Source organism: Salvelinus alpinus, chromosome 37 (genome assembly GCF_045679555.1).
Source record: "Salvelinus alpinus chromosome 37, SLU_Salpinus.1, whole genome shotgun sequence".
NCBI lineage: Eukaryota > Metazoa > Chordata > Actinopteri > Salmoniformes > Salmonidae > Salvelinus > Salvelinus alpinus.
Window position 1 is genome coordinate 13,494,253 of NC_092122.1, and position 26,731 is coordinate 13,520,983.

General features: G+C 49.3%; 1 protein-coding gene across 1 annotated transcript in view; it reads left to right on the forward strand.

The window, feature by feature from the left end:
* The window catches only part of LOC139566102 (uncharacterized), a 60,496-nt gene that overhangs the window by 4,368 nt on the left and 29,397 nt on the right, over nt 1-26,731 (forward strand). Inside the window, exons 2-5 of the mRNA XM_071387025.1 lie at nt 679-744; nt 10,257-10,440; nt 12,240-12,701; nt 13,801-14,244. Coding sequence (XP_071243126.1) covers nt 679-744; nt 10,257-10,440; nt 12,240-12,701; nt 13,801-14,244 — 1,156 coding nt within the window. The remainder of the gene's footprint in view (nt 1-678; nt 745-10,256; nt 10,441-12,239; nt 12,702-13,800; nt 14,245-26,731) is intronic.

A 26,731-nucleotide genomic window follows, 5' to 3' on the forward strand; every position in this document is an offset into this window, starting at 1 on the left:
TATAGAGACAGAGGGGCAATTGATGCACCAGGAGGGGTTTCACAGGGATGTCTATGGAGCTCTCTCTGTCTGTCTCTGTGTCTGTCTGTCTGTCTGTCTGTCTGTCTGTCTGTCTGTCTGTCTGTCTGTCTGTCTGTCTGTCTGTCTGTCTGTCTGTCTGTCTGTCTGTCTGTCTGTCTGTCTGTCTGTCTGTCTGTCTGTCTGTCTGTCTGTCTGTCTCTGTCTCTCCGTCTGTCTGTCTCTGTCTCTCCGTCTGTCTGTCTCTGTCTCTGTCTCTGTCTCTGTCTCTGTCTCTGTCTCTGTCTCTGTCTCTGTCTCTGTCTCTGTCTCTGTCTCTGTCTCTGTCTCTGTCTCTGTCTCATTGGTTTGTTTGCTCTAGCCATTGTTATTGGCCGGGCCCCACTGAGTGATATAGATAGTCTTCCTTTGAAAGCAGTTCATCTCAACACTCTCTCCATCAGCGTTAGTTCATCTAAAGTTGATACATTTGTCTTGGTCTGCAATAGTGTTTCTGTACTTTTTCTGAACTCTTTACAATTGAGAAATGACCTGAAAGGATTGGATGTTGAATGTTCATTTCTGTCAGGTTTAAGAATGGCCTGAGATGATTTTGTATGCCTTGTTGTGTGTGTTCGTGTGTTGTGCTCACTGATGTCTGTTGTCCTGTCTGTTTTCCAGGCACCTTGTTATCTGTCCTTTGCCAGTAAGGCCATCTTGTGGGATCGAGGACTCTACCACTACACAGTAAGTGCCAAAATACAACTCTAACTATACACAGCACATGTACAGCTATGTAGAGTAATAAAACCACAATCTGTATAAGGTGCACAAACACTGTTACATTACACATAAAAATGCAAAAATTGCACAAATTCACACATACACACAGGCATGCATAAAACACACCCGCAAACAAACACACACATACACACGCACGTGTACACACACGCACGTGTACACACACACACACACACACACACACACACACACACACACACACACACACACACACACACACACACACACACACACACACACACACACACACACACACACACACACACACACACACACACACACACACACACTTGTCCCCACCTCTCCCCTTCTCTCTAAAGAGCTCTGTGAGTAGTTGTGCCACAATTAACAGTGGGGTTGCCATGGGGACAGCAGAGTTGTGTGGGCCGGCTTCCTGTCTTGGCCTCTGGTTAAACAAACAAGTGAAAAGGGGGGACAAAGACGTTCGCTGGTCCTTACAGCCTCATTTACATCTTCAACTGCCTTCAGCACTTCTGTATTCACCAAGTTTATCAGCCCGGCATCACCCTGCTCTCATTCTCTCTCCTCTCTATGCACTGGAAATACCTGATAAATCATCGGGGTGTAACGAGTAACGGTAAACAGCTCCCGTCTGACGGTGACAATTCAACTCCACACTGAACTTTATGGGCCGTCCCAATCCAAACAGGCCCATTGGACAGGCCAAGCAGATGAGAGGCTGTTGAACCAGTGGTCCGCCACTCAGCCGATGCTTCTGATCTCCCACTACTGTCACCCAGGACACGATGCTTCTGATCTCCCACTACTGTCACCCAGGACACAGGGAGTACCGAGACAGTAGGCTGCAGAATGCACACGGACACAAACCAACCACAGGTGCTCAAACAAGAGCACTGGTTCTAAGATAGGTTATTTATACACATGGGTGTTTACAGAAGGAGTTAGCTGTCAGTTTAACAGTTCCAGGATCTGTCTTGTATAGTGTTCTGTTGTCTCAGGCTCTGCCAGTGGTTGCAGTAGTATTGCCCTCTCTGCATACCAGGGCCTGGTGCTGCTGAATCAGTGTAACCAGTGACCACACCGTTGGACTAACACTGATCATTATGCCAAGACGTTATGTCAAAGCTGGCATGGCCATTGTTCTTATTGTTCTATTCTACCAGATCTATTCAACACTGTTTTCAAAGGAAGACTATCTCTACCACTCAGTGGGGCCCAGCCAATAACAATGGCTAGAGCTTTGTACTGTTGCGTTGGGGTAGTGGGCCTGTCGTGTTGTTGCGTTGGGGTAGTGGGCCTGTTGTGTTGTTGTGTTGGGGTAGTGGGCCTTTTGTGTTGTTGCGTTGGGGTAGTGGGCCTGTCGTGTTGTTGCGTTGGGCTAGTGGGCCTGTCGTGTTGTTGCGTTGGGGTAGTGGGCCTTTTGTGTTGTTGTAGTGGGCCTTTTGTGTTGTTGTAGTGGGCCTTTTGTGTTGTTGTGTTGGGGTAGTGGGCCTGTTGTGTTGTTGTGTTGGCGTAGTGGGCCTGTTGTGTTGGGGTTATGGGCTTGTCGTGTTGTTGCATTGGGGTAGTGGGCCTGTCGTGTTGTTGCGTTGGGGTAGTGGGCCTGTCGTGTTGTTGCGTTGGGGTAGTGGGCCTTTTGTGTTGTTGTAGTGGGCCTTTTGTGTTGTTGTAGTGGGCCTTTTGTGTTGTTGTGTTGGGGTAGTGGGCCTGTTGTGTTGTTGTGTTGGGGTAGTGGGCCTTTTGTGTTGTTGCGTTGGGGTAGTGGGCCTGTCGTGTTGTTGCGTTGGGGTAGTGGGCCTGTCGTGTTGTTGCGTTGGGGTAGGGGGCCTTTTGTGTTGTTGTAGTGGGCCTTTTGTGTTGTTGTAGTGGGCCTTTTGTGTTGTTGTGTTGGGGTAGTGGGCCTGTTGTGTTGTTGTGTTGGCGTAGTGGGCCTGTTGTGTTGGGGTTATGGGCTTGTCGTGTTGTTGCATTGGGGTAGTGGGCCTGTCGTGTTGTTGCGTTGGGGTAGTGGGCCTGTCGTGTTGTTGCGTTGGGGTAGTGGGCCTTTTGTGTTGTTGTAGTGGGCCTTTTGTGTTGTTGTAGTGGGCCTTTTGTGTTGTTGTGTTGGGGTAGTGGGCCTGTTGTGTTGTTGTGTTGGGGTAGTGGGCCTGTTGTGTTGGGGTAGTGGGCCTGTCGTGTTGGGGTAGTGGGCCTGTCGTGTTGGGGTAGTGGGCCTGTCGTGTTGGGGTAGTGGGCCTGTCGTGTTGTTGTGTTGGGGTAGTGGGCTTGTCGTGTTGTTGCATTGGGGTAGTGGGCCTGTCGTGTTGTTGCGTTGGGGTAGTGGGCCTGTCGTGTTGTTGCGTTGGGGTAGTGGGCCTTTTGTGTTGTTGTAGTGGGCCTTTTGTGTTGTTGTAGTGGGCCTTTTGTGTTGTTGTGTTGGGGTAGTGGGCCTGTTGTGTTGTTGTGTTGGGGTAGTGGGCCTGTCGTGTTGGGGTAGTGGGCCTGTCGTGTTGGGGTAGTGGGCCTGTCGTGTTGGGGTAGTGGGCCTGTCGTGTTGGGGTAGTGGGCCTGTCGTGTTGTTGTGTTGGGGTAGTGGGCTTGTTGAGTTGTTGCGTTGGGGTACTGGGCCTGCCGTGTTGTTGTGTTGGGGTAGTGGGCCTGCCGTGTTGTTATGTTGGGGTAGTGGGCCTGCCGTGTTATTGCGTTTGGGTAGTGGGCCTGCCGTGTTGTTGTGTTGGGGTAGTGGACCTGTTGTGTTGGGGTAGTGGACCTTTTGTGTTGGGGTTATGGGTTTGTCGTGTTGTTGCATTGGGGTAGTGGGCCTGTTGTTGTGTTGGGGTAGTGGGCCTGTTGTGTTGGGGTAGTGGGCTTGTTGTGTTGTTGTGTTGGGGTAGTGGGCCTGTCGTTGTGACGATCGTCAAAGGGAGAGAGAGAGGACCAAGGCGCAGCGTGTGAAAAATACATCTTCTCTTTATTTAGAAGAAGAAAAACTAAACAAAACAACAAATAGACGAACGTGAAGCTATAAATGACTAAGTGCAAAAACCGAACGAACAAAACAAACCGAAACAGTCCCGTGTGGCGCAACATACACAGACACAGGAGACAACCACCCACAACCAACAATGTGAAAACACCTACCTTAATATGATTCTCAATCAGAGGAGATGAAAACTACCTGCCTCTAATTGAGAACCATATCAGGTACCCATAAACCAACATAGAAACACAAAACATAGACTGCCCACCCAAACTCACGTCCTGACCAACTAACACATACAAAAACTAACAGAAAACAGGTCAGGAACGTGACATAACCCCCCCCTTAAGGTGCGAACTCCGGGCGCACCAGCACAAAGTCTAGGGGAGGGTCTGGGTGGGCATCTGACCACGGTGGTGGCTCAGGCTCTGGGCGAGGTCCCCACCCCACCATAGTCAATCCCAGCTTTATTATCCCCCTCCCAATGACCGCCCTCCAAGTACCCCCACCTAAAATAATAGGCCTCAGCAGGACAAGGGGCAGCACCGGGACAAGGGGCAGCACCGGGACAAGGGGCAGCACCGGGACAAGGGACAACACCGGGACAAGGAGCAGCACCGGGACAAGGAGTGGATCCTGGCTGGCTGGCTCTGGCGGATCCTGGCTGGCTGGCTCTGGCGGATCCTGGCTGGCTGGCTCTGGCGGATCCTGGCTGGCTGACGGCTCTGGCGGATCCTGGCTGGCTGACGGCTCTGGCTGGTCATGGCTGGCTGACGGCTCTGGCTGGTCATGGCTGGCTGACGGCTCTGGCTGGTCATGGCTGGCTGGCGGCTCTGGACGCTCATGGCTGGCTGACGGCTCTGGACGCTCATGGCTGGCTGACGGCTCTGGACGCACATGGCTGGCTGACGGCTCTGGACGCTCATGGCTCGCTGATGGCTCTGGCAGATCCTGTCTGGTTGGCGGCTCTGGCAGATCCTGTCTGGTTGGCGGCTCTGGCAGATCCTGTCTGGTTGGCGGCTCTGGCAGATCCTGTCTGATTGGCGGCTCTGGCAGATCCTGTCTGGTTGGCGGCTCTGGCAGATCCTGTCTGGTTGGCGGCTCTGGCAGATCCTGACTGACGAATGGCTCTAGCGGCTCCTGACTGACGAACGGCTCTGACGGCTCGGGACAGACGGGCGGCTCTAATGGATCGGGACAGACGGATGGCTCAGACGGCGCTGGACAGACGGATGGCTCAGACGGCACTGGGCAGACGGATGGCTCAGACGGCGCTGGGGAGACGGATGGCTCAGATGGCACTGGGCAGACGGATGGCTCAGATGGCACTGGGCAGACGGATGGCTCAGATGGCACTGGGCAGACGGATGGCTCTGGCCGGATGAGGCGCACTGTAGGCCTGGTGCGTGGTGCCGGAACTGGAGGCACCGGGCTGAGGGCACGCACATCAGGACGAGTACGGGGAGAAGGAACAGTGTGTACAGGGCTCTGGAGACGCACAGGTGGCTTAGTGCGTGGTGCCGGAACTGGAGGCACTGGGCTGGAGACACGCACCACAGGGAGAGTGCGTGGAGGAGGAACAGGGCTCTGGAGACGCACTGGAAGCCTGGTGCGTGGTGTAGGCACTGGTGGTACTGGGCTGGGGCGGGGAGGTGGCGCCGGAAATACCGGACCGTGCAGGCGTACTGGCTCCCTTGAGCACTGAGCCTGCCCAACCTTACCTGGTTGTATGCTCCCTGTCGCCCGACCAGTGCGGGGAGGTGGAATAACCCGCACCGGGCTATGTAGGCGAACCGGGGACACCATGCGTAAGGCTGGTGCCATGTATGCCGGCCCGAGGAGACGCACTGGAGACCAGCCGCGTTGAGCCGGCTTCATGGCACCTGGCTCAATGCCCAATCTAGCCCTACCAATGCGGGGAGGTGGAATAACCCGCACCGGGCTATGAACACTACAGGAGACACCGTGCGCTATATTGCGTAACACGGTGTCTGCCCGTACTCCCGCTCTCCACGGTTAGCCTGAGAAGTGGGCGCAGGTATCCTACCTGCCCTTGGCCCACTACCTCTTAGCCCCCCCCCCCCCCCAATAAATTTTTGGGGTTTCTTCACTGGCTTCCAGCCACGTCTCCTTGCTGCCTCCTCATACCACCGCTCTTGGGCTCTCGCTGCCTCCATCTCCTCCCGAGCGCGGCGATATTCCCCAATGTGAGCCCAGTGTCCTTTTCCCTCCAATAATTCATCCCATGTCCAGGATTCCTGATTAGTATTGTACCTCTGCTCGAACTCACGCTGCTTGGTCCGGGTTAGGTGGGTGGTTCTGTGATGATCGTCAAAGGGAGAGAGAGAGGACCAAGGCGCAGCGTGTGAAAAATACATCTTCTCTTTATTTAGAAGAAGAAAAACTAAACAAAACAACAAATAGACTAACGTGAAGCTATAAATGACTAAGTGCAAAAACCGAACGAACAAAACAAACCGAAACAGTCCCGTGTGGCGCAACATACACAGACACAGGAGACAACCACCCACAACCAACAATGTGAAAACCCCTACCTTAATATGATTCTCAATCAGAGGAGATGAAAACCACCTGCCTCTAATTGAGAACCATATCAGGTACCCATAAACCAACATAGAAACACAAAACATAGACTGCCCACCCAAACTCACGTCCTGACCAACTAACACATACAAAAACTAACAGAAAACAGGTCAGGAACGTGACAGTCGTGTTGTTGTGTTGGGGTAGTGGGCCTGTTGTGTTGGGGTAGTGGGCCTGTTCTGTTGGGGTTATGGGCTTGTTGTGTTGTTGTGTTGGGGTAGTGGGCCTGTCGTGTTGTTGTGTTGGGGTAGTGGGCCTGTCGTGTTGTTGTGTTGGGGTAGTGGGCCTGTTGTTTTGGGGTAGTGGGCCTGTTGTGCTGAGGTAGTGGGCCTGTTCTGCCGGGCATGGATGGTGGATGTGGGGTTAGGAAGACGAGTTGGCGGGCCACTAGTACTATTGCAGGGGCCTGAAAAGCAAAGCAGGGTCATTGTCTCTCAGTGAAAGTAGACAGTTGCTCTGAATGCTAAGCTGCATCTGAGCCTGGCTTCTGACACGAGCTGATAATCAGATTTACTCCGCTGAATCCCCTGGACTCCACAATGCGCTCCACTGTCATCCCCCTCTGCCCCCCACAAACCTCCCCCAACCCCAAACTTCTCCTCTACCAGAGCAAAGCTAATTACACCCCGCAGAAACACAAATCTCCATGATTTAAAAAGTCACTCTTTTTCATGGGTTTAACCTTGTTAGAGCCTAAGCCTGGCTTTCTTATACGCCAGGCTCTCTGTGAGGAATTCTCTGTTCCTCCTCTAGACAGACACACACAGGACAGAAACACACTTCTGTTTCGCCTCGAGTCGTCTCCCTGTCAGTGGGTTCACTCAGAAAAAGTGCAATTAAGTGTGTGTGAGTGTGAGCCTGTGTGTAAGCGTGTGTGTTAGCGTGTGTGTGTTTGGAGGGGTCGAGAGCGCACGCCGGCCTCTCCTCTGCAGGCCATCTGGGACTCTGACTAATAGACTTCCTACATTCATCTTCTAGTGCTTGTACATCCCCATCAGGGAGCTGTTGACCACAAACAGGCCCGTAATGACATTAGCCAGGGCTGGCTTTGGGTTGGCTGTTCTGTGTGAGGCCGGCGTGTGGGCTGCCTGATGCCAGGAGGTCAGGCTGTTTCCTGGGGCCCTGCAGGAGCCCAGAGGACTCCTAGGTGTAGTCATAGGCTCTACTCTGTTGCTCTAAGAAGATCAATCAGGATGGAGGGTGTGTCAGGGTGGGTGTGTCAGAGTGGGAGGCTGCTTGAAATACCAATACTGAGTGAACCTCATCATGGTTGAGTAAAATCATTCTAGTTATACAGGTGTGAGAAATGTGTGTGTACAGTTGTGTGTATCTGTTACCCAATTAAGAGACCAGGACATCTACAGCTTTGGGGGTCATGTACACCCCCCCCCAAAAAAAACATGTTTACTTGGAGAGGTAGTTCAAGCGGGACTTAGAAGGTAAGGCGTGTGTGTATGTGTGTGTATGTGGGGTTGTAATGGCAGGGTCCTGCCGTAAAGGGCGTGTTGAGACCTGCCCTCTGACGGTCTGAGACGTTGTGGGCTGGAGGACACCCTTCTCACCTCATAAAGCTCTTCAGTGGGCGGGAGTGTGGGGAGATAGAGGGAGTGAGGAAGAGGAGTGAGGAGGAGGGCGTGCTCCTGGACCTTTGTTCTCTTGTTCTTCTTCCTCACTTCTTCCTCTTTTCTTCACAAGAATGCAAATGTGTAAACCCTCAGCTCAGAGGAGAGGGAATGAGTGTAGATGGTGGAGGGATTTAAGGCTGATCCTCCCTGTGTGAGTCACATGAGTCACAGACAGTCAGCGTCTCTTTCTCTGTGTCTGAGGGGTACTGAGGGCTCATCTCCACACACCCCCTGGCATGCTGTGTGTGTGTGTGTGTGTGTGTGTGTGTGTGTGTGTGTGTGTGTGTGTGTGTGTGTGTGTGTGTGTGTGTGTGTGTGTGTGTGTGTGTGTGTGTGTGTGTGTGTGTGTGTGTGTGTGTGTGTGTGTGTGTGTGTGTGTGTGTGTTCATGCCTGCTTCTGTGGTTGTGTGTTCATGTGTTTAGGGTTAAGGGATAGGTGAAAGATGAGGTGAACTTTGTTTAGGTGTCTCAGATGTAGCCGGGAATCCAAGACAAATAAATGTCCTCTCTCCGTTTGTGTGTGTCAGTGGGTATTTTATTACATTTGGGTGTTTGTTCTCTAAAGGCCAGAGAGGGAGTGAATTAGTCCCTGGCACTGAGTCTGTGGGCTGAGTAATGTCCCCTGGCTGGCGTGCAGCGGGTAGCGTGGCGTGTGCAGCCCCACCCCTCCACAAGTTTAATATTGACCGTCCCGCCAGCTTTTATCTCAGCACGACCCTTGTTTAAATAGCAATAGGACCATGTCCTGTGTGCTCAAAGAATCTTTATCATCCTCACAGAAGTGTGTGTGTGTGGGTGGGTGGGTGGCTGTGTGTGTGTGTGTGGCTGGGTGTGTGTGTGTGTGTGTGTGTGTGTGTGTGTGTGTGTGTGTGTGTGTGTGTGTGTGTGTGTGTGTGTGTGTGTGTGTGTGGTCAAGAAAGGTAAATTAAAGAAGGCAGGGAGAGGTTGAATCTTTCTCCTGCTGTGTTGAGAATGCATGTAGCCTGAGATCTGTTCTTCAGACACAAGGGGGCACTGAAGTTGACATGCATTATTTGAATTGTCTGTACGTTGGCGATCACGTTTAATTAATGCTGTGATTCTCCTTCATGTTGCATGTGGAGAATGACTTTATGTTGCTTTATTTACAGTATTTGGAAACTGGGATTTTATTTGATTGATCGAAAACAGAATACATCTGATCTTTCTTTCTCTCTCTCCCTGCCCCACACTATGTTTTTGATGTCCCTTTCACAACCACACTATGTTTTTGATGTCCCTTTCAGGACCACACTATGTTTTTGATGTCCCTTTCACAACCACACTATGTTTTTGATGTCCCTTTCAGGACCACACTATGTTTTTGATGTCCCTTTCACAACCACACTATGTTTTTGATGTCCCTTTCACAACCACACTATGTTTTTGATGTCCCTTTCAGGACCACACTATGTTTTTGATGTCCCTTTCACAACCACACTATGTTTTTGATGTCCCTTTCAGAACCACACTATGTTTTTGATGTCCCTTTCAGGACCACACTATGTTTTTGATGTCCCTTTCACAACCACACTATGTTTTTGATGTCCCTTTCACAACCACACTATGTTTTTGATGTCCCTTTCACAACCACACTATGTTTTTGATGTCCCTTTCAGGACCACACTATGTTTTTGATGTCCCTTTCAGGACCACACTATGTTTTTGATGTCCCTTTCACAACCACACTATGTTTTTGATGTCCCTTTCACAACCACACTATGTTTTTGATGTCCCTTTCACAACCACACTATGTTTTTGATGTCCCTTTCAGGACCACACTATGTTTTTGATGTCCCTTTCACAACCACACTATGTTTTTGATGTCCCTTTCAGGACCACACTATGTTTTTGATGTCCCTTTCACAACCACACTATGTTTTTGATGTCCCTTTCAGGACCACACTATGTTTTTGATGTCCCTTTCAGGACCACACTATGTTTTTGATGTCCCTTTCAGGACCACACTATGTTTTTGATGTCCCTTTCAGGACCACACTATGTTTTTGATGTCCCTTTCACAACCACACTGTGTTTTTGATGTCCCTTTCACAACCACACTATGTTTTTGATGTCCCTTTCAGAACCACACTATGTTTTTGATGTCCCTTTCAGGACCACACTATGTTTTTGATGTCCCTTTCAGGACCACACTATGTTTTTGATGTCCCTTTCACAACCACACTATGTTTTTGATGTCCCTTTCAGAACCACACTATGTTTTTGATGTCCCTTTCAGGACCACACTATGTTTTTGATGTCCCTTTCAGGACCACACTGTCCGTGATGGACGTCCTTCTCTGTGTCCTCGTTTCCTGGTTCACATGAAGGCCTGTCCTGCAGACCTCAGACCCCCACGTTTCCTATCCAGAAACCCCAGGCCACGTCCTCCTCGCCAGGAACCGACACAACAAAGACAAGCCCTTAGCGGCCTGAAGACGCATTCATGTGCAGGTGAGCCACAGCAAAAGCATTCCTGCTGCTTAGACAATACAATATACTGTACAACAACAACATACAAGATAAGAAATAGTTTATTAATCCCACAATTCGCCCTCAGTGATTAATAAAGTATGTATTGTTAATCTTATCTTCAGAGACAGATAACCTTGTGGTATCATAGGGCATTGTTGCTTTTGACCCCACACCGTTGCTCATTAGGGAACTAGGTCTCAGTGTTAAGAGCATTGGAGGTAACCACCTGGGCCTTCGTTAGTCCTTAATCCGTCCCTCGGACCACTTTGTTAAGGCCTAATCCCTCTCTTTCGGCTCTGGGGAGGAAGTGTCCATAGCGCCGCCCTCCTGGTGGTCCTCTGCTAGGGTGTTAGCCAATGAAAGGCTGTGCCAGCATACCTGCCGCTCCTTTCAGAGCCCTGCCTCTGATGTGAAGGCATTTGTCCTCCCCTCTCGCCAGGGCCATAGCCACACTACAGCACATGGCTTTGAGATGAGTGTGAGGAGCCAAGGGGGAACCAGGGGGATTGGGGTATTTCTCTGCTCTGGAATCGGGTTCTAAAAACCAATTATTCTACCATATGGTGGTCGGCTTCAACACAATCGTCCCTGACCCTGGTCCCTGAGGGAAACGTGCTGTGCGGTATTAGCGGGAGTGGGTGTGTGTAGCTGTGTGCCCCTGACACATGTCATTCATATACAGGCATACACACACATACACACACACACGCACTTCATGTGTGTGTAACAGATGGGAAGTGCAGGGCATTGTGAGAGGAGAATAGTGCAGAAATGTGCTCTCCTCCAGTGCAGCTCTCTGTATCCCCCTGCTACCGCTGACTCCTCTCTGTCACACAGACCCCCAGGAAACAAGAGTGCATTGTCTCACACCCCCCCGGCCCCGCAGAGAAAAAAGGAGTGTGCATAGGCAGAGAGGAAGAATAGAGAGAGGGGAGATGGAAGAGGGCCGGTGTCGGCTGGAGCTGATGTTTGTGGAAGGGATCTGAGAGGGGGATGAAAAGAGGAGTGTGGGGAAGAGAGAGAGTGGCTGAGCAGAGAGGAGAGAGTTCCCAGGTAGTGTGAAGTTCAGATTCAGGAGCAGGAGAAGAGGAGTGTGACAGAGTAGAGGTATAACAGATGTCTTCTAGGAGATACAGACATCTTAATCAGGATATTCTAATGCTGCTCTCAGGAAAGGAGGATAAGCTGCCAAGATGCAGGATTTGGATCAGTTAATTGATAATTGGAATATCGTAAAATGAATGACAAATCATGATGAGTCAAGTTTTTATAAATAGACCTGCCTCCAGTACTGGGTAGCATTCTGAATATATAATATTAAGATGGGAATTGGGCAGCTGGTCCAACGGGATGGGGTTTCTTCAGCCTTTGTTAGAGCACTGACCCACACAGCAGGGAAAACAGTGTCTGCTCCAAGCCTCACTAAAGTGGGAAAGAAAATGTCACTGGCAGGTATTGGCAGTGAGGAATGGCCTTTGAGCTGTAAAAGATGATGAATACCATTTATAGATGACCCTCTCTGAGGACCCCACATGTTAATTATTCACCACCATTATTTGTCAGAACTGAACAATGCCCAATGCCAAAAGTTAAAAGCTTGTATCCCCAGCATACCCCTTGCCTAGGTTGAGACAGTCTCTGACAAGACAGTATCATCGTAAATTAGACTAATCAAAATCTGTATTGAATTTAATACAGGAGAGGAAAATACACCCCCCCCCCCCCTCCCCGGGCATATCTGCTTGCATTAAATAATGTATTTACCCTGTCTATTGCAGACTCCAGGAGCCTGCAGCACTGCAGCACCACCAGAGGGAGGCGCTTAGCTGTTGTTGTTCCCTGTGTTCCAGTGCCAGTCCTCCCCTCTCCCAGCAGAGCCTCCCCTGAGCTCCCAGTCTGCCCAAGTCCAACATCCTCTACTGTCACTGACTCTGGGCAGCAGGGGACTGGATCCAACCCTGCTCCAGTCTCAGCCCTACCTCATGTCCATACTCAGAAAGGAGAGAAGGAAACAGAGGATGGTGTTAAAGAGATGGATGAAGGCACTTCGGCTTCCTCAGGGGCCTTCCGCTCTCCAAGGCCAGACCAGGAGCCCAATTCTGGTCCTGAGGACATAGACCCCTCAGTCTCTCCAGTCCCTAGTGTCTGTGAGGGTTCTCTCTCAGACTTTAGCCGCCCACCATCCAGCCAGTTCAGCCGAAGCACAGACCTGGGTAGTGGCCGGAGCAGTCCTCTATGTGGTATTGTACCTACGCTGCTTTGAGACAATTGAAGTGAAATGTATTCAAAGCTGTTGCATTCCCCATGGGCTAATTAGTTGTTTCATAAATGTAGAAATTCATAATTACTGTAACTGTTGTACACTACCACTGTTCAAAAGTTTGGGGTCACTTAGAAATGTCCTTGTTATTTAAAGAAAAGCACATTTGTTGTGCATTAAAATAGCATCAATTGATCAGAAATACAGTGTAGACATTGTTAATGATGTAAATGAATATTGTAGCTGGAAACTGCTGATTTTTTTATGGAATATTTACATAGGCCCATTATCAGCGACCATCACTTCTGTTCCAGTGGCACATTGTGTTAGCTAATCCAAGTTGATCATTTTAAAAGGCTAATTGATCATTAGAAAACCCTTTTGCAATTATGTTAGCACAGCTGAAAACTGTTGTTCTGATTTAAAGAAGCAATAAAACTGGCCTTCTTTGGACTAGTTGAGTATCTGGAGAATCAGCATTTGTGGGTTCGAAGGCTCAAAATGGCCAGAAACAAAGAACTTTCTTCTGAGACTCGTCAGTCTATTCTTGTTCTGAGAAATGAAGGCTATTCCATGCGCGAAATTGCCAAGAAACTGAAGATCTCATACACTGCTGTGTACTACTCCCTTCACAGAACAGCGCAAACTGGCTCTAACCAGAATACAGTAGAAAGAGGAGTGGGAGGCCCCGGTGCACAACTGAGCAAGATGAAAAGTACATTAGAATGTCTAGTTTGAGAAATAGACGCCTCAAGTCCTCAACTGGCAGCTTCATTAAATAGTACCCGCACAACACCACTCAACGTCAACAGTGAAGAGGCAACGCTGGCCTTCTAGGCAGAGGTCCTATGTCCAGTGTCTGTGTTCTTTTGCCCATCTTAATCTTTTATTTTTATTGGCCAGTCTGAGATATGGCTTTTTCTTTGCAAACTTTTGAACAGTAGTGTAGGTGATCAAAATCCTTAAATATTCTGTGATTTTGTACACAGACTTGAATGTTTAATTGTAGCCAAGGCTTGCTTTCCTATCATTTCAAATGGAAGGATAATTATTCCATATATCTTTTTTTCTTTTTACAGCGAATCTGAGTGACCTGGACTCAGAGGGTGGCTCTCCTCTCTCCCAGCACGGCTCCTCTTCCATGTCCCTGTCTGCTCTGGCCTCCTGCACCCCACAGGACCCCCCAACACACCAGCCCCCAAACCCAGCGCCTCACCACCCTCTACACCATCCCCTCCCTCACCAGGCCCAACACTGCCCACCTGACTGGACCACCACGGAGCCCCAGCCAGGCCATGTCCTCCCACCCTACCCAGACCCATCCCTGGACCCCAACCCAGACCCTACTACCCTAGCTTTCCCCTCAGACACCTGGCAGTCCTGCCCCAGCCCACAGTGCAGGATAACTCCCCGACCAGGGTCAGGGTTAGGGTCAGGTTTGACCTCATCTCCTGTGGTAGTGGAGAGGCAGGACTGGACATCACACCGCTGGTCCATCCTTCCCCCCATCTCTCCTGTCAGAGGTGAGGAATGATCCCTGCTTGTCCCATATGGGCCGTTCACAGCCTCCTTCCCAGCCGTCCCAGCCTCCTTCCCAGCCTCCCTCCCCGCCCAGCAGCAGCCTACACTGGTGCCCCTTAGCTAGTGCCACAGGGCTGATTGTCCACAACATGGCTGGACATCTTCCCTGGTACAAAGAAACGGGAGCCAACAGACAACAGAGGAAATCAAAGCCTGGCTCTATATAGACATCCTCCTCGGATCAGATGCTCCTGTCCCCATCGCCGGTCTGCATTGTGAGGGTCTGCTGTCAGCCCTGTTTTGTTTCCCCTCATAATAAATAACGCAGAAAGCTTTTCTTTTTCCTTTAAAGCAGCAATGGAGAGAGGACTCTTTTGATGAAGAGCTGGTACCGTTTGATTCCCAGTTCAAAGGCGCGCGAGGCCCCTTCACAATAGGAGGGAGTGGGGGGTTCCCTGCATCGTGTGCCGTCCCCACTCAGCCACAGCTTCCCCGCGTTCTCTCCATTCTCCCGGTCGCTGAAAGGGAGACGTGTAGCCGATGGTCATAAATCCACACTGACCACCGTACGCTGACGGGGAAACAGTTAGAGCTACGGTCCACAATAGAATATAGCGGCTTTCCGTCGCAGCTAATTTACCGTTTAGAATAGAGATAAAGGACGGGGCCACTGACATCTGACTTTTATGGGGGACTTTATGAAAGACTATGAAAAGAGAGCAAACAATTGGGAAATTGTGTAGGGATTTTCATTCTCTAACAGAAGTATTGAGAAGGCGTCTGCGCTCTTCTAAGGTCCTTTCTACTGATTAGTATCGGTTCCAGGTGCGTAGGAGTCAAAATAAGAATACTGAAAGAGATTTCGACCAGCACACTGTTGAAAAAAGGAATACATCCAAAACTGAGGCTTGAATGTAACATAAATATGTTTATTAGAACATCATGGTGCCCCAGAAATCAATCAAGTGCATAAATGAAAGATAAAAAAAAACACAACCATTCCCGGCCTTAGGCCTTTCCTCACTGTAAATAGTCGGCACACACACCTGGCTTCTATAATAGCATATGTCTCATGATCAAGAAAGAAAACATCACAAATCTATAAATCGGTACCTTGTACAATAGACTGCGTGATGTACATTTTATACAGAATATACAAAATCAAACAGAGAAATATCATAAATTATTGCTTTTACATATACAGTTCTATATGGTGGCATACTGTTCTCTATGGGGAGATACAGCTATATGGTGGCACACTGTTCTCTACGGGGAGATACATCTATATGGTGGCACACTGTTCTCTATGGGGAGATACATCTATATGGTGGCACACTGTTCTCTATGGGGAGATACATCTATATGGTGATACACTGTTCTCTATGGGGAGATACAGCTATATGGTGGCACGCTGTTCTCATTGGGGAGATACAGCTATATGGTGGCACGCTGTTCTCTATGGGGAGATACAGCTATATGGTGGCACACTGTTCTCTATGGGGAGATACAGCTATATGGTGGCACACTGTTCTCTATGGGGAGATACAGCTATATGGTGGCACAATGTTCTCTACGGGGAGATACATCTATATGGTGGCACACTGTTCTCTATGGGGAGATACATCTATATGGTGGCACGCTGTTCTCTAGGGGGAGATACAGCTATATGGTGATACACTGTTCTCTATGGGGAGATACAGCTATATGGTGATACACTGTTCTCTAGGGGGAGATACAGCTATATGGTGATACACTGTTCTCTATGGGGAGATACAGCTATATGGTGATACACTGTTCTCTATGGGGAGATACATCTATATGGTGGCACACTGTTCTCTATGGGGAGATACAGCTATATGGTGGCACACTGTTCTCTATGGGGAGATACATCTATATGGTGGCACGCTGTTCTCTATGGGGAGATACAGCTATATGGTGATACACTGTTCTCTATGGGGAGATACATCTATATGGTGGCACACTGTTCTCTATGGGGAGATACATCTATATGGTGATACACTGTTCTCTATGGGGAGATACAGCTATATGGTGATACACTGTTCTCTATGGGGAGATACAGCTATATGGTGGCACGCTGTTCTCTATGGGGAGATACATCTATATGGTGGCACGCTGTTCTCTATGGGGAGATACAGCTATATGGTGATACACTGTTCTCTATGGGGAGATACATCTATATGGTGGCACACTGTTCTCTATGGGGAGATACAGCTATATGGTGATACACTGTTCTCTATGGGGAGATACAGCTATATGGTGGCACACTGTTCTCTATGGGGAGATACATCTATATGGTGGCACACTGTTCTCTATGGGGAGATACAGCTATATGGTGATACACTGTTCTCTATGGGGAGATACAGCTATATGGTGGCACACTGTTCTCTATGGGGAGATACATCTATATGGTGGCACACTGTTCTCTATGGGGAGATACAGCTATATGGTGGCATTCTGTTCTCTATGGGGGAGATACATCTATATGGTGGCACACTGTTCTCTACGGGGAGATACATCAATATGGTGGCACACTGTTCTCTATGGGGAGATACATCTATATGGTGGCACGCTGTTCTCTATGGGGAGATACAGCTATATGGTGATACACTGTTCTCTATGGGGAGATACAGCTATATGGTGATACACTGTTCTCTATGGGGAGATACAGCTATATGGTGGCACGCTGTTCTCTATGGGGAGATACAGCTATATGGTGATACACTGTTCTCTATGGGGAGATACAGCTATATGGTGATACACTGTTCTCTATGGGGAGATACATCTATATGGTGGCACGCTGTTCTCTATGGGGAGATACATCTATATGGTGATACACTGTTCTCTATGGGGAGATACAGCTATATGGTGGCACATTGTTCTCTATGGGGCGATACAGCTATATGGTGGCACGCTGTTCTCTATGGGGAGATACAGCTATATGGTGGCACGCTGTTCTCTATGGGGAGATACAGCTATATGGTGGCACGCTGTTCTCTATGGGGAGATACAGCTATATGGTGATACACTGTTCTCTATGGGGAGATACAGCTATATGGTGGCACACTGTTCTCTATGGGGAGATACATCTATATGGTGGCACACTGTTCTCTATGGGGAGATACAGCTATATGGTGATACACTGTTCTCTATGGGGAGATACAGCTATATGGTGGCACACTGTTCTCTATGGGGAGATACATCTATATGGTGGCACACTGTTCTCTATGGGGAGATACAGCTATATGGTGGCATTCTGTTCTCTATGGGGGAGATACATCTATATGGTGGCACACTGTTCTCTACGGGGAGATACATCAATATGGTGGCACACTGTTCTCTATGGGGAGATACATCTATATGGTGGCACGCTGTTCTCTATGGGGAGATACAGCTATATGGTGATACACTGTTCTCTATGGGGAGATACAGCTATATGGTGATACACTGTTCTCTATGGGGAGATACAGCTATATGGTGGCACGCTGTTCTCTATGGGGAGATACAGCTATATGGTGATACACTGTTCTCTATGGGGAGATACAGCTATATGGTGATACACTGTTCTCTATGGGGAGATACATCTATATGGTGGCACGCTGTTCTCTATGGGGAGATACATCTATATGGTGATACACTGTTCTCTATGGGGAGATACAGCTACAGTGGGGAGAACAAGTATTTGATACACTGCCGATTTTGCAGGTTTTCCTACTTACAAAGCATGTAGAGGTCTGTCATTTTTATCATAGGTACACTTCAACTGTGAGAGACGGAATCTAAAACAAAAATCCAGAAAATCACATTGTATGATTTTTAAGTAATTAATTTGCATTTTATTGCATGACATAAGTATTTGATCACCTACCAACCAGTAAGAATTCCGGCTCTCACAGACCTGTTAGTTTTTCTTTAAGAAGCCCTCCTGTTCTCCACTCATTACCTGTATTAACTGCACCTGTTTGAACTCGTTACCTGTATAAAAGACACCTGTCCACACACTCAATCAAACAGACTCCAACCTCTCCACAATGGCCAAGACTAGAGAGCTGTGTAAGGACATCAGGGATAAATTGTAGACCTGTACAAGGCTGGGATGGGCTACAGGACAATAGGCAAGCAGCTTGGTGAGAAGGCAACAACTGTTGGCACAATTATTAGAAAATGGAAGAAGTTCAAGATGACGGTCAATCACCCTCGGTCTGGGGCTCCATGCAAGATCTCACCTCGTGGGGCATCAATGATCATGAGGAATGTGAGGGATCAGCCCAGAACTACACGGCAGGACCTGGTCAATGACCTGAAGAGAGCTGGGACCACAGTCTCAAAGAAAACCATTAGTAACACACTACGCCGTCATGGATTAAAATCCTGCAGCGCACGCAAGGTCCCCCTGCTCAAGCCAGCGCATGTCCAGGCCCGTCTGAAGTTTGCCAATGACCATCTGGATGATCCAGAGGAGGAATGGGAGAAGGTCATGTGGTCTGATGAGACAAAAATAGAGCTTTTTGGTCTAAACTCCACTCGCCGTGTTTGGAGGAAGAAGAAGGATGAGTACAACCCCAAGAACACCATCCCAACCGTGAAGCATGGAGGTGGAAACATCATTCTTTGGGGATGCTTTTCTGCAAAGGGGACAGGACGACTGCACCGTATTGAGGGGAGGATGGATGGGGCCATGTATCGCGAGATCTTGACCAACAACCTCCTTCCCTCAGTAAGAGCATTGAAGATGGGTCGTGGCTGGGTCTTCCAGCATGACAACGACCCGAAACACACAGCCAGGGCAACTAAGGAGTGGCTCCGTAAGAAGCATCTCAAGGTCCTGGAGTGGCCTAGCCAGTCTCCAGACCTGAACCCAATAGAAAATCTTTGGAGGGAGCCGAAAGTCCGTATTGCCCAGCGACAGCCCCGAAACCTGAAGGATCTGGAGAAGGTCTGTATGGAGGAGTGGGCCAAAATCCCTGCTGCAGTGTGTGCAAACCTGGTCAAGAACTACAGGAAACGTATGATCTCTGTAATTGCAAACTAAGGTTTCTGTACCAAATATTAAGTTCTGCTTTTCTGATGTATCAAATACTTATGTCATGCAATAAAATGCAAATTAATTACTTAAAAATCATACAATGTGATTTTCTGGATTTTTGTTTTAGATTCCTTCACTCACAGTTGAAGTGTACCTATGATAAAAATTACAGACCTCTACATGCTTTGTAAGTAGGAAAACCTGCAAAATCGTCAGTGTATCAAATACTTGTTCTCCCCACTGTATATGGTGGCACATTGTTCTCTATGGGGCGATACAGCTATATGGTGGCACGCTGTTCTCTATGGGGAGATACAGCTATATGGTGGCACGCTGTTCTCTATGGGGAGATACAGCTATATGGTGGCACGCTGTTCTCTATGGGGAGATACAGCTATATGGTGGCACACTGTTTTCTATGGGGAGATACAGCTATATGGTGATACACTGTTCTCTATGGGGAGATACAGCTATATGGTGGCACACTGTTCTCTATGGGGAGATACAGCTATATGGTGGCACACTGTTCTCTATGGGGCGATACAGCTATATGGTGGCACGCTGTTCTCTACGGGGCAGTCGCAGAGCAAATCACTGGTTCATTTATTTCACACAGAAATAAATGTAGAATAAGAATTTGTTCTTAACTGACTTGCCTAGTCAAATGAAGGTTCAATTAAATGAATTATAAAATACAAATATTTCACCCAGATGTAGACAGACCCAGGTTTTGGTGTAAACATTTCAACATTCTACAATTCTAAACTCAGCAAAAAAAGAAATGGCCCTTTTTCAGGACCCTGTCTTTCAAAGATAATTTGTAAAAATCCAAATAACTTCACAGATCTTCATTGTAAAGGGTTTAAACACTGTTTCCCATGCTTGTTCAATGAACCATAAACAATTAATGAACATGCACCTGTGGAACGGTCTTTAAGACACTAACAGCTTACAGACGGTAGGCAATTAAGGTCACTGTTATGAAAACTTTGGACACTAAAGAAGCCTTTCTACTGACTGAAAAACACCAAAAGAAAGATGCCCAGGGTCCCTGCTCATCTGTGTGAACGTGCCTTAGGCAAGCTGCAAGGAGGCATGAGGACTGCAGATGTGGCCAGGGCAATAAATTGCAATGTCCGAACAGTGAGACGCCTAAGACGGCGCTACAGGGAGACAGGACAGACAGCTGATCGTCCTCGCAGTGGCAGACCACGTGTAATAACACCTGCACAGGATTGGTACATCCGAACATCACACCTGCGGGACAGGTACAGGACGGCAACAACAACTGCCCAAGTTACACCATGAACGCACAATCCCTCCATCAGTGCTCAGACTGTCCGCAATAAGCTGACAGAGGTTGGATTGAGGGCTTGTAGGCCTGTTGTAAGGCAGGTCCTCACCAGACATCACCGGCAACAACGTCGCCTATGGGCACAAACCCACCGTCGCTGGACCAGACAGGACTGGCAAAAAAGTGCTCTTCACTGACGTGTCGAGATTTTGTCTCACCAGGGGTGATGGTCGGATTCGCGTTTATCGTCGAAGGAATGAGCGTTATACCGAGGCCTGTACTCTGGAGCGGGATCGATTTGGAAGTGGAGGGTCCGTCATGGTCTGGGGCAGTGTGTCACAGCATCATCGGACTGAGCTTGTTGTCATTGCAGACAATCTCAAAGCTGTACGTTACAGGGAAGACATCCACCTCCCTCATGTGGTACCCTTCCTGCAGGCTCATCCTGACATGACCCTCCAGCATAACAATGCCACCAGCCATACTGCTCGTTCTGTGTGTGATTTCCTGCAAGACAGGAATGTCAGTGTTCTGCCATGGCCAGTGAAGAGCCCAGATCTCAATCCCATTGAGCACATCTGGGACCTGTTGGATCGGAGGGTGAGGGCTAGGGCCATTCCCCCCAGAAATGTCCGGGAACTTGCAGGTGCCTTGGTGGAAGAGTGGGGTAACATCTCACAGCAAGAACTGGCAAATCTGGTGCAGTACATGAGGAGGAGATGCACTTCAGTACATTTACATTTACATTTACATTTAAGTCATTTAGCAGACGCTCTTATACAGAGCGACTTACAAATTGGTGCATTCACCTTATGATATCCAGTGGAACAACCACTTTACAATAGTGCATCTAACTCTTTTAAGGGGGGAGGGGGGGTTAGAAGGATTACTTTATCCTATCCTAGGTATTCCTTAAAGAGGTGGGGTTTCAGGTGTCTCCGGAAGGTGGTGATTGACTCCGCTGACCTGGCGTCGTGAGGGAGTTTGTTCCACCATTGGGGTGCCAGAGCAGCGAACAGTTTTGACTGGGCTGAGCGGGAACTGTACTTCCTCAGAGGTAGGGAGGCGAGCAGGCCAGAGGTGGATGAACGCAGTGCCCTTGTTTGGGTGTAGGGCCTGATCAGAGCCTGAAGGTACGGAGGTGCCGTTCCCCTCACAGCTCCGTAGGCAAGCACCATGGTCTTGTAGCGGATGCGAGCTTCAACTGGAAGCCAGTGGAGAGAGCGGAGGAGCGGGGTGACGTGAGAGAACTTGGGAAGGTTGAACACCAGACGGGCTGCGGCGTTCTGGATGAGTTGTAGGGGTTTAATGGCACAGGCAGGGAGCCCAGCCAACAGCGAGTTGCAGTAATCCAGACGGGAGATGACAAGTGCCTGGATTAGGACCTGCGCCGCTTCCTGTGTGAGGCAGGGTCGTACTCTGCGAATGTTGTAGAGCATGAACCTACAGGAACGGGTCACCGCCTTGATGTTAGTTGAGAACGACAGGGTGTTGTCCAGGATCACGCCAAGGTTCTTAGCACTCTGGGAGGAGGACACAATGGAGTTGTCAACCGTGATGGCGAGATCATGGAACGGGCAGTCCTTCCCCGGGAGGAAGAGCAGCTCCGTCTTGCCGAGGTTCAGCTTGAGGTGGTGATCCGTCATCCACACTGATATGTCTGCCAGACATACAGAGATGCGATTCACCACCTGGTTATCAGAAGGGGGAAAGGAGAAGATTAATTGTGTGTCGTCTGCATAGCAATGATAGGAGAGACCATGTGAGGATATGACAGAGCCAAGTGACTTGGTGTATAGCGAGAATAGGAGAGGGCCTAGAACAGAGCCCTGGGGGACACCAGTGGTGAGAGCACGTGGTGCGGAGACAGATTCTCGCCACGCCACCTGGTAGGAGCGACCTGTCAGGTAGGACGCAATCAAAGCGTGGGCCGCGCCGGAGATGCCCAACTCGGAGAGGGTGGAGAGGAGGATCTGATGGTTCACAGTATCAAAGGCAGCCGATAGGTCTAGAAGGATGAGAGCAGAGGAGAGAGAGTTAGCTTTAGCAGTGCGGAGCGCCTCCGTGACACAGAGAAGAGCAGTCTCAGTTGAATGACTAGTCTTGAAACCTGACTGATTTGGATCAAGAAGGTCATTCTGGGGCCTCCCGGGTGGCGCAGTGGTCTAGGGCACTGCATCGCAGTGCTATGCTGCGCCACCAGAGTCTGGGTTCGCGCCCAGGCTCTGTCGCAGCCGGCCGCGACCGGGAGGTCCGTGGGGCGACGCACAATTGGCTTAGCGTCGTCCGGGTTAGGGAGGGTTTGGCCGGTAGGGATATCCTTGTCTCATCGCGCTCCAGCGACTCCTGTGGCGGGCCGGGCGCAGTGCGCGCTAACTGAGGGGGGCGGGTGCACGGTGTTTCCTCCGACACATTGGTGCGGCTGGCTTCCGGGTTGGAGGCGCGCTGTGTTAAGAAGCAGTGCGGCTGGTTGGGTTGTGCTTCGGAGGACGCATGACTTTCGACCTTCGTCTCTCCCGAGCCCGTACGGGAGTTGTAGCGATGAGACAAGATAGTAATTACTAGCGATTGGATACCACGAAAAATTGGGGAGAAAAGGGGGTAAAATTAAAATAAAAATAAAAAAATAAATAAAAAAAGAAGGTCATTCTGAAAGAGATAGCAGGAGAGCTGGCCAAGGACGGCACGTTCAAGAGTTTTGGAGAGAAAAGAAAGAAGGGATACTGGTCTGTAGTTGTTGACATCGGAGGGATCGAGTGTAGGTTTTTTCAGAAGGGGTGCAACTCTCGCTCTCTTGAAGACGGAAGGGACGTAGCCAGCGGTCAAGGATGAGTTGATGAGCGAGGTGAGGTAAGGGAGAAGGTCTCCGGAAATGGTCTGGAGAAGAGAGGAGGGGATAGGGTCAAGCGGGCAGGTTGTTGGGCGGCCGGCCGTCACAAGACGCGAGATTTCATCTGGAGAGAGAGGGGAGAAAGAGGTCAAAGCACAGGGTAGGGCAGTGTGAGCAGAACCAGCGGTGTCGTTTGACTTAGCAAACGAGGATCGGATGTCGTCGACCTTCTTTTCAAAATGGTTGACGAAGTCATCCGCAGAGAGGGAGGAGGGGGGGGGGAGGGGGAGGAGGATTCAGGAGGGAGGAGAAGGTGGCAAAGAGCTTCCTAGGGTTAGAGGCAGATGCTTGGAATTTAGAGTGGTAGAAAGTGGCTTTAGCAGCAGAGACAGAAGAGGAGAATGTAGAGAGGAGGGAGTGAAAGGATGCCAGGTCCGCAGGGAGGGGAGTTTTCCTCCATTTCCACTCGGCTGCCTGGAGCCCTGTTCTGTGAGCTCGCAATGAGTCGTCGAGCCACGGAGCAGGAGGGGAGGACCGAGCCGGCCTGGAGGATAGGGGACATAGAGAGTCAAAGGATGCAGAAAGGGAGGAGAGGAGGGTTGAGGAGGCAGAATCAGGAGATAGGTTGGAGAAGGTTTGAGCAGAGGGAAGAGATGATAGGATGGAAGAGGAGAGAGTAGCGGGGGAGAGAGAGCGAAGGTTGGGACGGCGCGATACCATCCGAGTAGGGGCAGTGTGGGAAGTGTTGGATGAGAGCGAGAGGGAAAAGGATACAAGGTAGTGGTCGGAGACTTGGAGGGGAGTTGCAATGAGATTAGTGGAAGAACAGCATCTAGTAAAGATGAGGTCAAGCGTATTGCCTGCCTTGTGAGTAGGGGGGGAAGGTGAGAGGGTGAGGTCAAAAGAGGAGAGGAGTGGAAAGAAGGAGGCAGAGAGGAATGAGTCAAAGGTAGACGTGGGGAGGTTAAAGTCACCCAGAACTGTGAGAGGTGAGCCATCCTCAGGAAAGGAACTTATCAAGGCGTCAAGCTCATTGATGAACTCTCCAAGGGAACCTGGAGGGCGATAAATGATAAGGATGTTAAGCTTGAAAGGGCTGGTAACTGTGACAGCATGGAATTCAAAGGAGGCGATAGACAGATGGGTCAGGGGAGAAAGAGAGAATGTCCACTTGGGAGAGATGAGGATCCCAGTGCCACCACCCCGCTGACCAGAAGCTCTCGGGGTGTGCGAGAACACGTGGGCAGACGAGGAGAGAGCAGTAGGAGTAGCAGTGTTATCTGTGGTAATCCATGTTTCCGTCAGTGCCAAGAAGTCGAGGGACTGGAGGGAAGCATAGGCTGAGATGAACTCTGCCTTGTTGGCCGCAGATCGGCAGTTCCAGAGGCTGCCGGAGACCTGGAACTCCACGTGGGTCGTGCGCGCTGGGACCACCAGGTTAGAGTGGCAGCGGCCACGCGGTGTGAAGCGTTTGTATGGTCTGTGCAGAGAGGAGAGAAGAGGGATAGACAGACACATAGTTGACAGGCTACAGAAGAGGCTACGCTAATGCAAAGGAGATTGGAATGACAAGTGGACTACACGTCTCGAATGTTCAGAAAGTTAAGCTTACGGTGCAAAAAATCTTATTGACTAAAATGATACAGTACTGCTGGCTGGTGAAGTAGGCTAGCTAGCAGTGGCTGCGTTGTTGACTTTGTTTGAAAGTGTAGCTGGCTAGGTAACCTCGATAACTGGCTAGGTAACCTCGATAACCTCGATAATTACTCTAAACTACACATTTTATCTTTGATACAAAGACGGCTATGTAGCTAGCTAAGAAAAAATTGCTAAGATCAAACAAATCAAACCGTTGTACTGTAATGAAATGAAATGAAATGTAATACTACCTGTGGAGCGAAGCGAAATGCGACTACTCGCTCCAACCCGGAAGTGAACTACTTCAGTACTTAGTACTTAATGCAGCTGGTGGCCACACCAGATACTGACTGTTACTTTTGATTTTGACCCCCCCTTTGTTCAGGGACACATTATTCCATTTATGTTAGTCACGTCTGTGGAACTTGTTCAGTTTATGTCTCAGTTGTTGAATCTTATGTTCATACAAATATTTACACGTTAAGTTTTCTGAAAATAAACGCAGTTGACAGTGAGAGGACATTTCTTATTTGCTGAGTTTACGTTCAATATGCAAGCAATATATAAGATGAAGTTTGTTATTTTTTCCATATTAAAATATCGACAGTATAATGTATGTGAGAATAAAATAGAAATGTTTATGAATTTGCTGAATTTCATTCCCATAGTTGGGGATGTCAATGTCTTGGGCAGAGTGTTATACAGGCTAATTAATGATCCCTCTCGTGTGTGTGTGTGTGTGCAGTGTGTGGGTGTATTTGGTGTGCAGGAACCCCTCACCCGTCTGCAGTCCTTTTCAAATGGGGTCCTCTCTTTGTGTGCTCCCCTCAGCTCCCTTTCAGGTCCCCACGCCAGGGCCCAACAATCAGAGGGTGACCCCAAGGCGACCCCTCATTGAGCATCATCTCCAGAGTGTAACTGTCCTTGACAATGGAGCGGGACGCTGGCCTATTGTGGTGCCCTGCCTGGCCTCTCCACCACCCAGACCCAGGGCACCACCCAGCCTTTCAGCCCCACGGTGTGGCCAGAGTGGGGGGACAGGGGGGGTACATGGGGACACAGAGGAGCCTTGTCTGGGCTGACTCCTTCCTGCCCTGCCTGGCCTTGCCCCTACGCCCCCCTATCCACCAACACCACCGCCCTGACTCAGTAGCACTCCTCAGAATGAAGGCTGACTTGACAGCAGCAATATGCTTTAAAGTGTCAAGTCAAGTCCCTCCATTGTCTCTCTGAGTAGAGAGCCGAGGCACTGGAATGCACAATGGTGTGTGTGTGTGTGTGTGTGTGTGTGTGTGTGTGTGTGTGTGTGTGTGTGTGTGTGTGTGTGTGTGTGTGTGTGTGTGTGTGTGTGTGTGTGTGTGTGTGTGTGTGTGTGTGTGTGTGTGTGTGTGTGTGTGTGTGTGTGTGTGTGTCGTCAGATGTAAAGGAGCTGAGTTTGTGTGTTTTTTATTTGCGTGTGTATATATTATGTGTGTCTGCTATCTGTTTTACATGTCCATACGAGAGAAGAAGAGCTCATTCTCTAAGGCTGTCATCGTGACAGAAACCCTCAGCACACCATTTTCAGTTACCGTTACAAAAAAAGGCAAAGAAAGCAGGTGTGTTTTGACTGTTTTGAGAAGAGTCAAGTAAAGAGTGATTTAAGGGCGGACGTTTGGCCTATCCTGTGAGTGAGGTATGTGG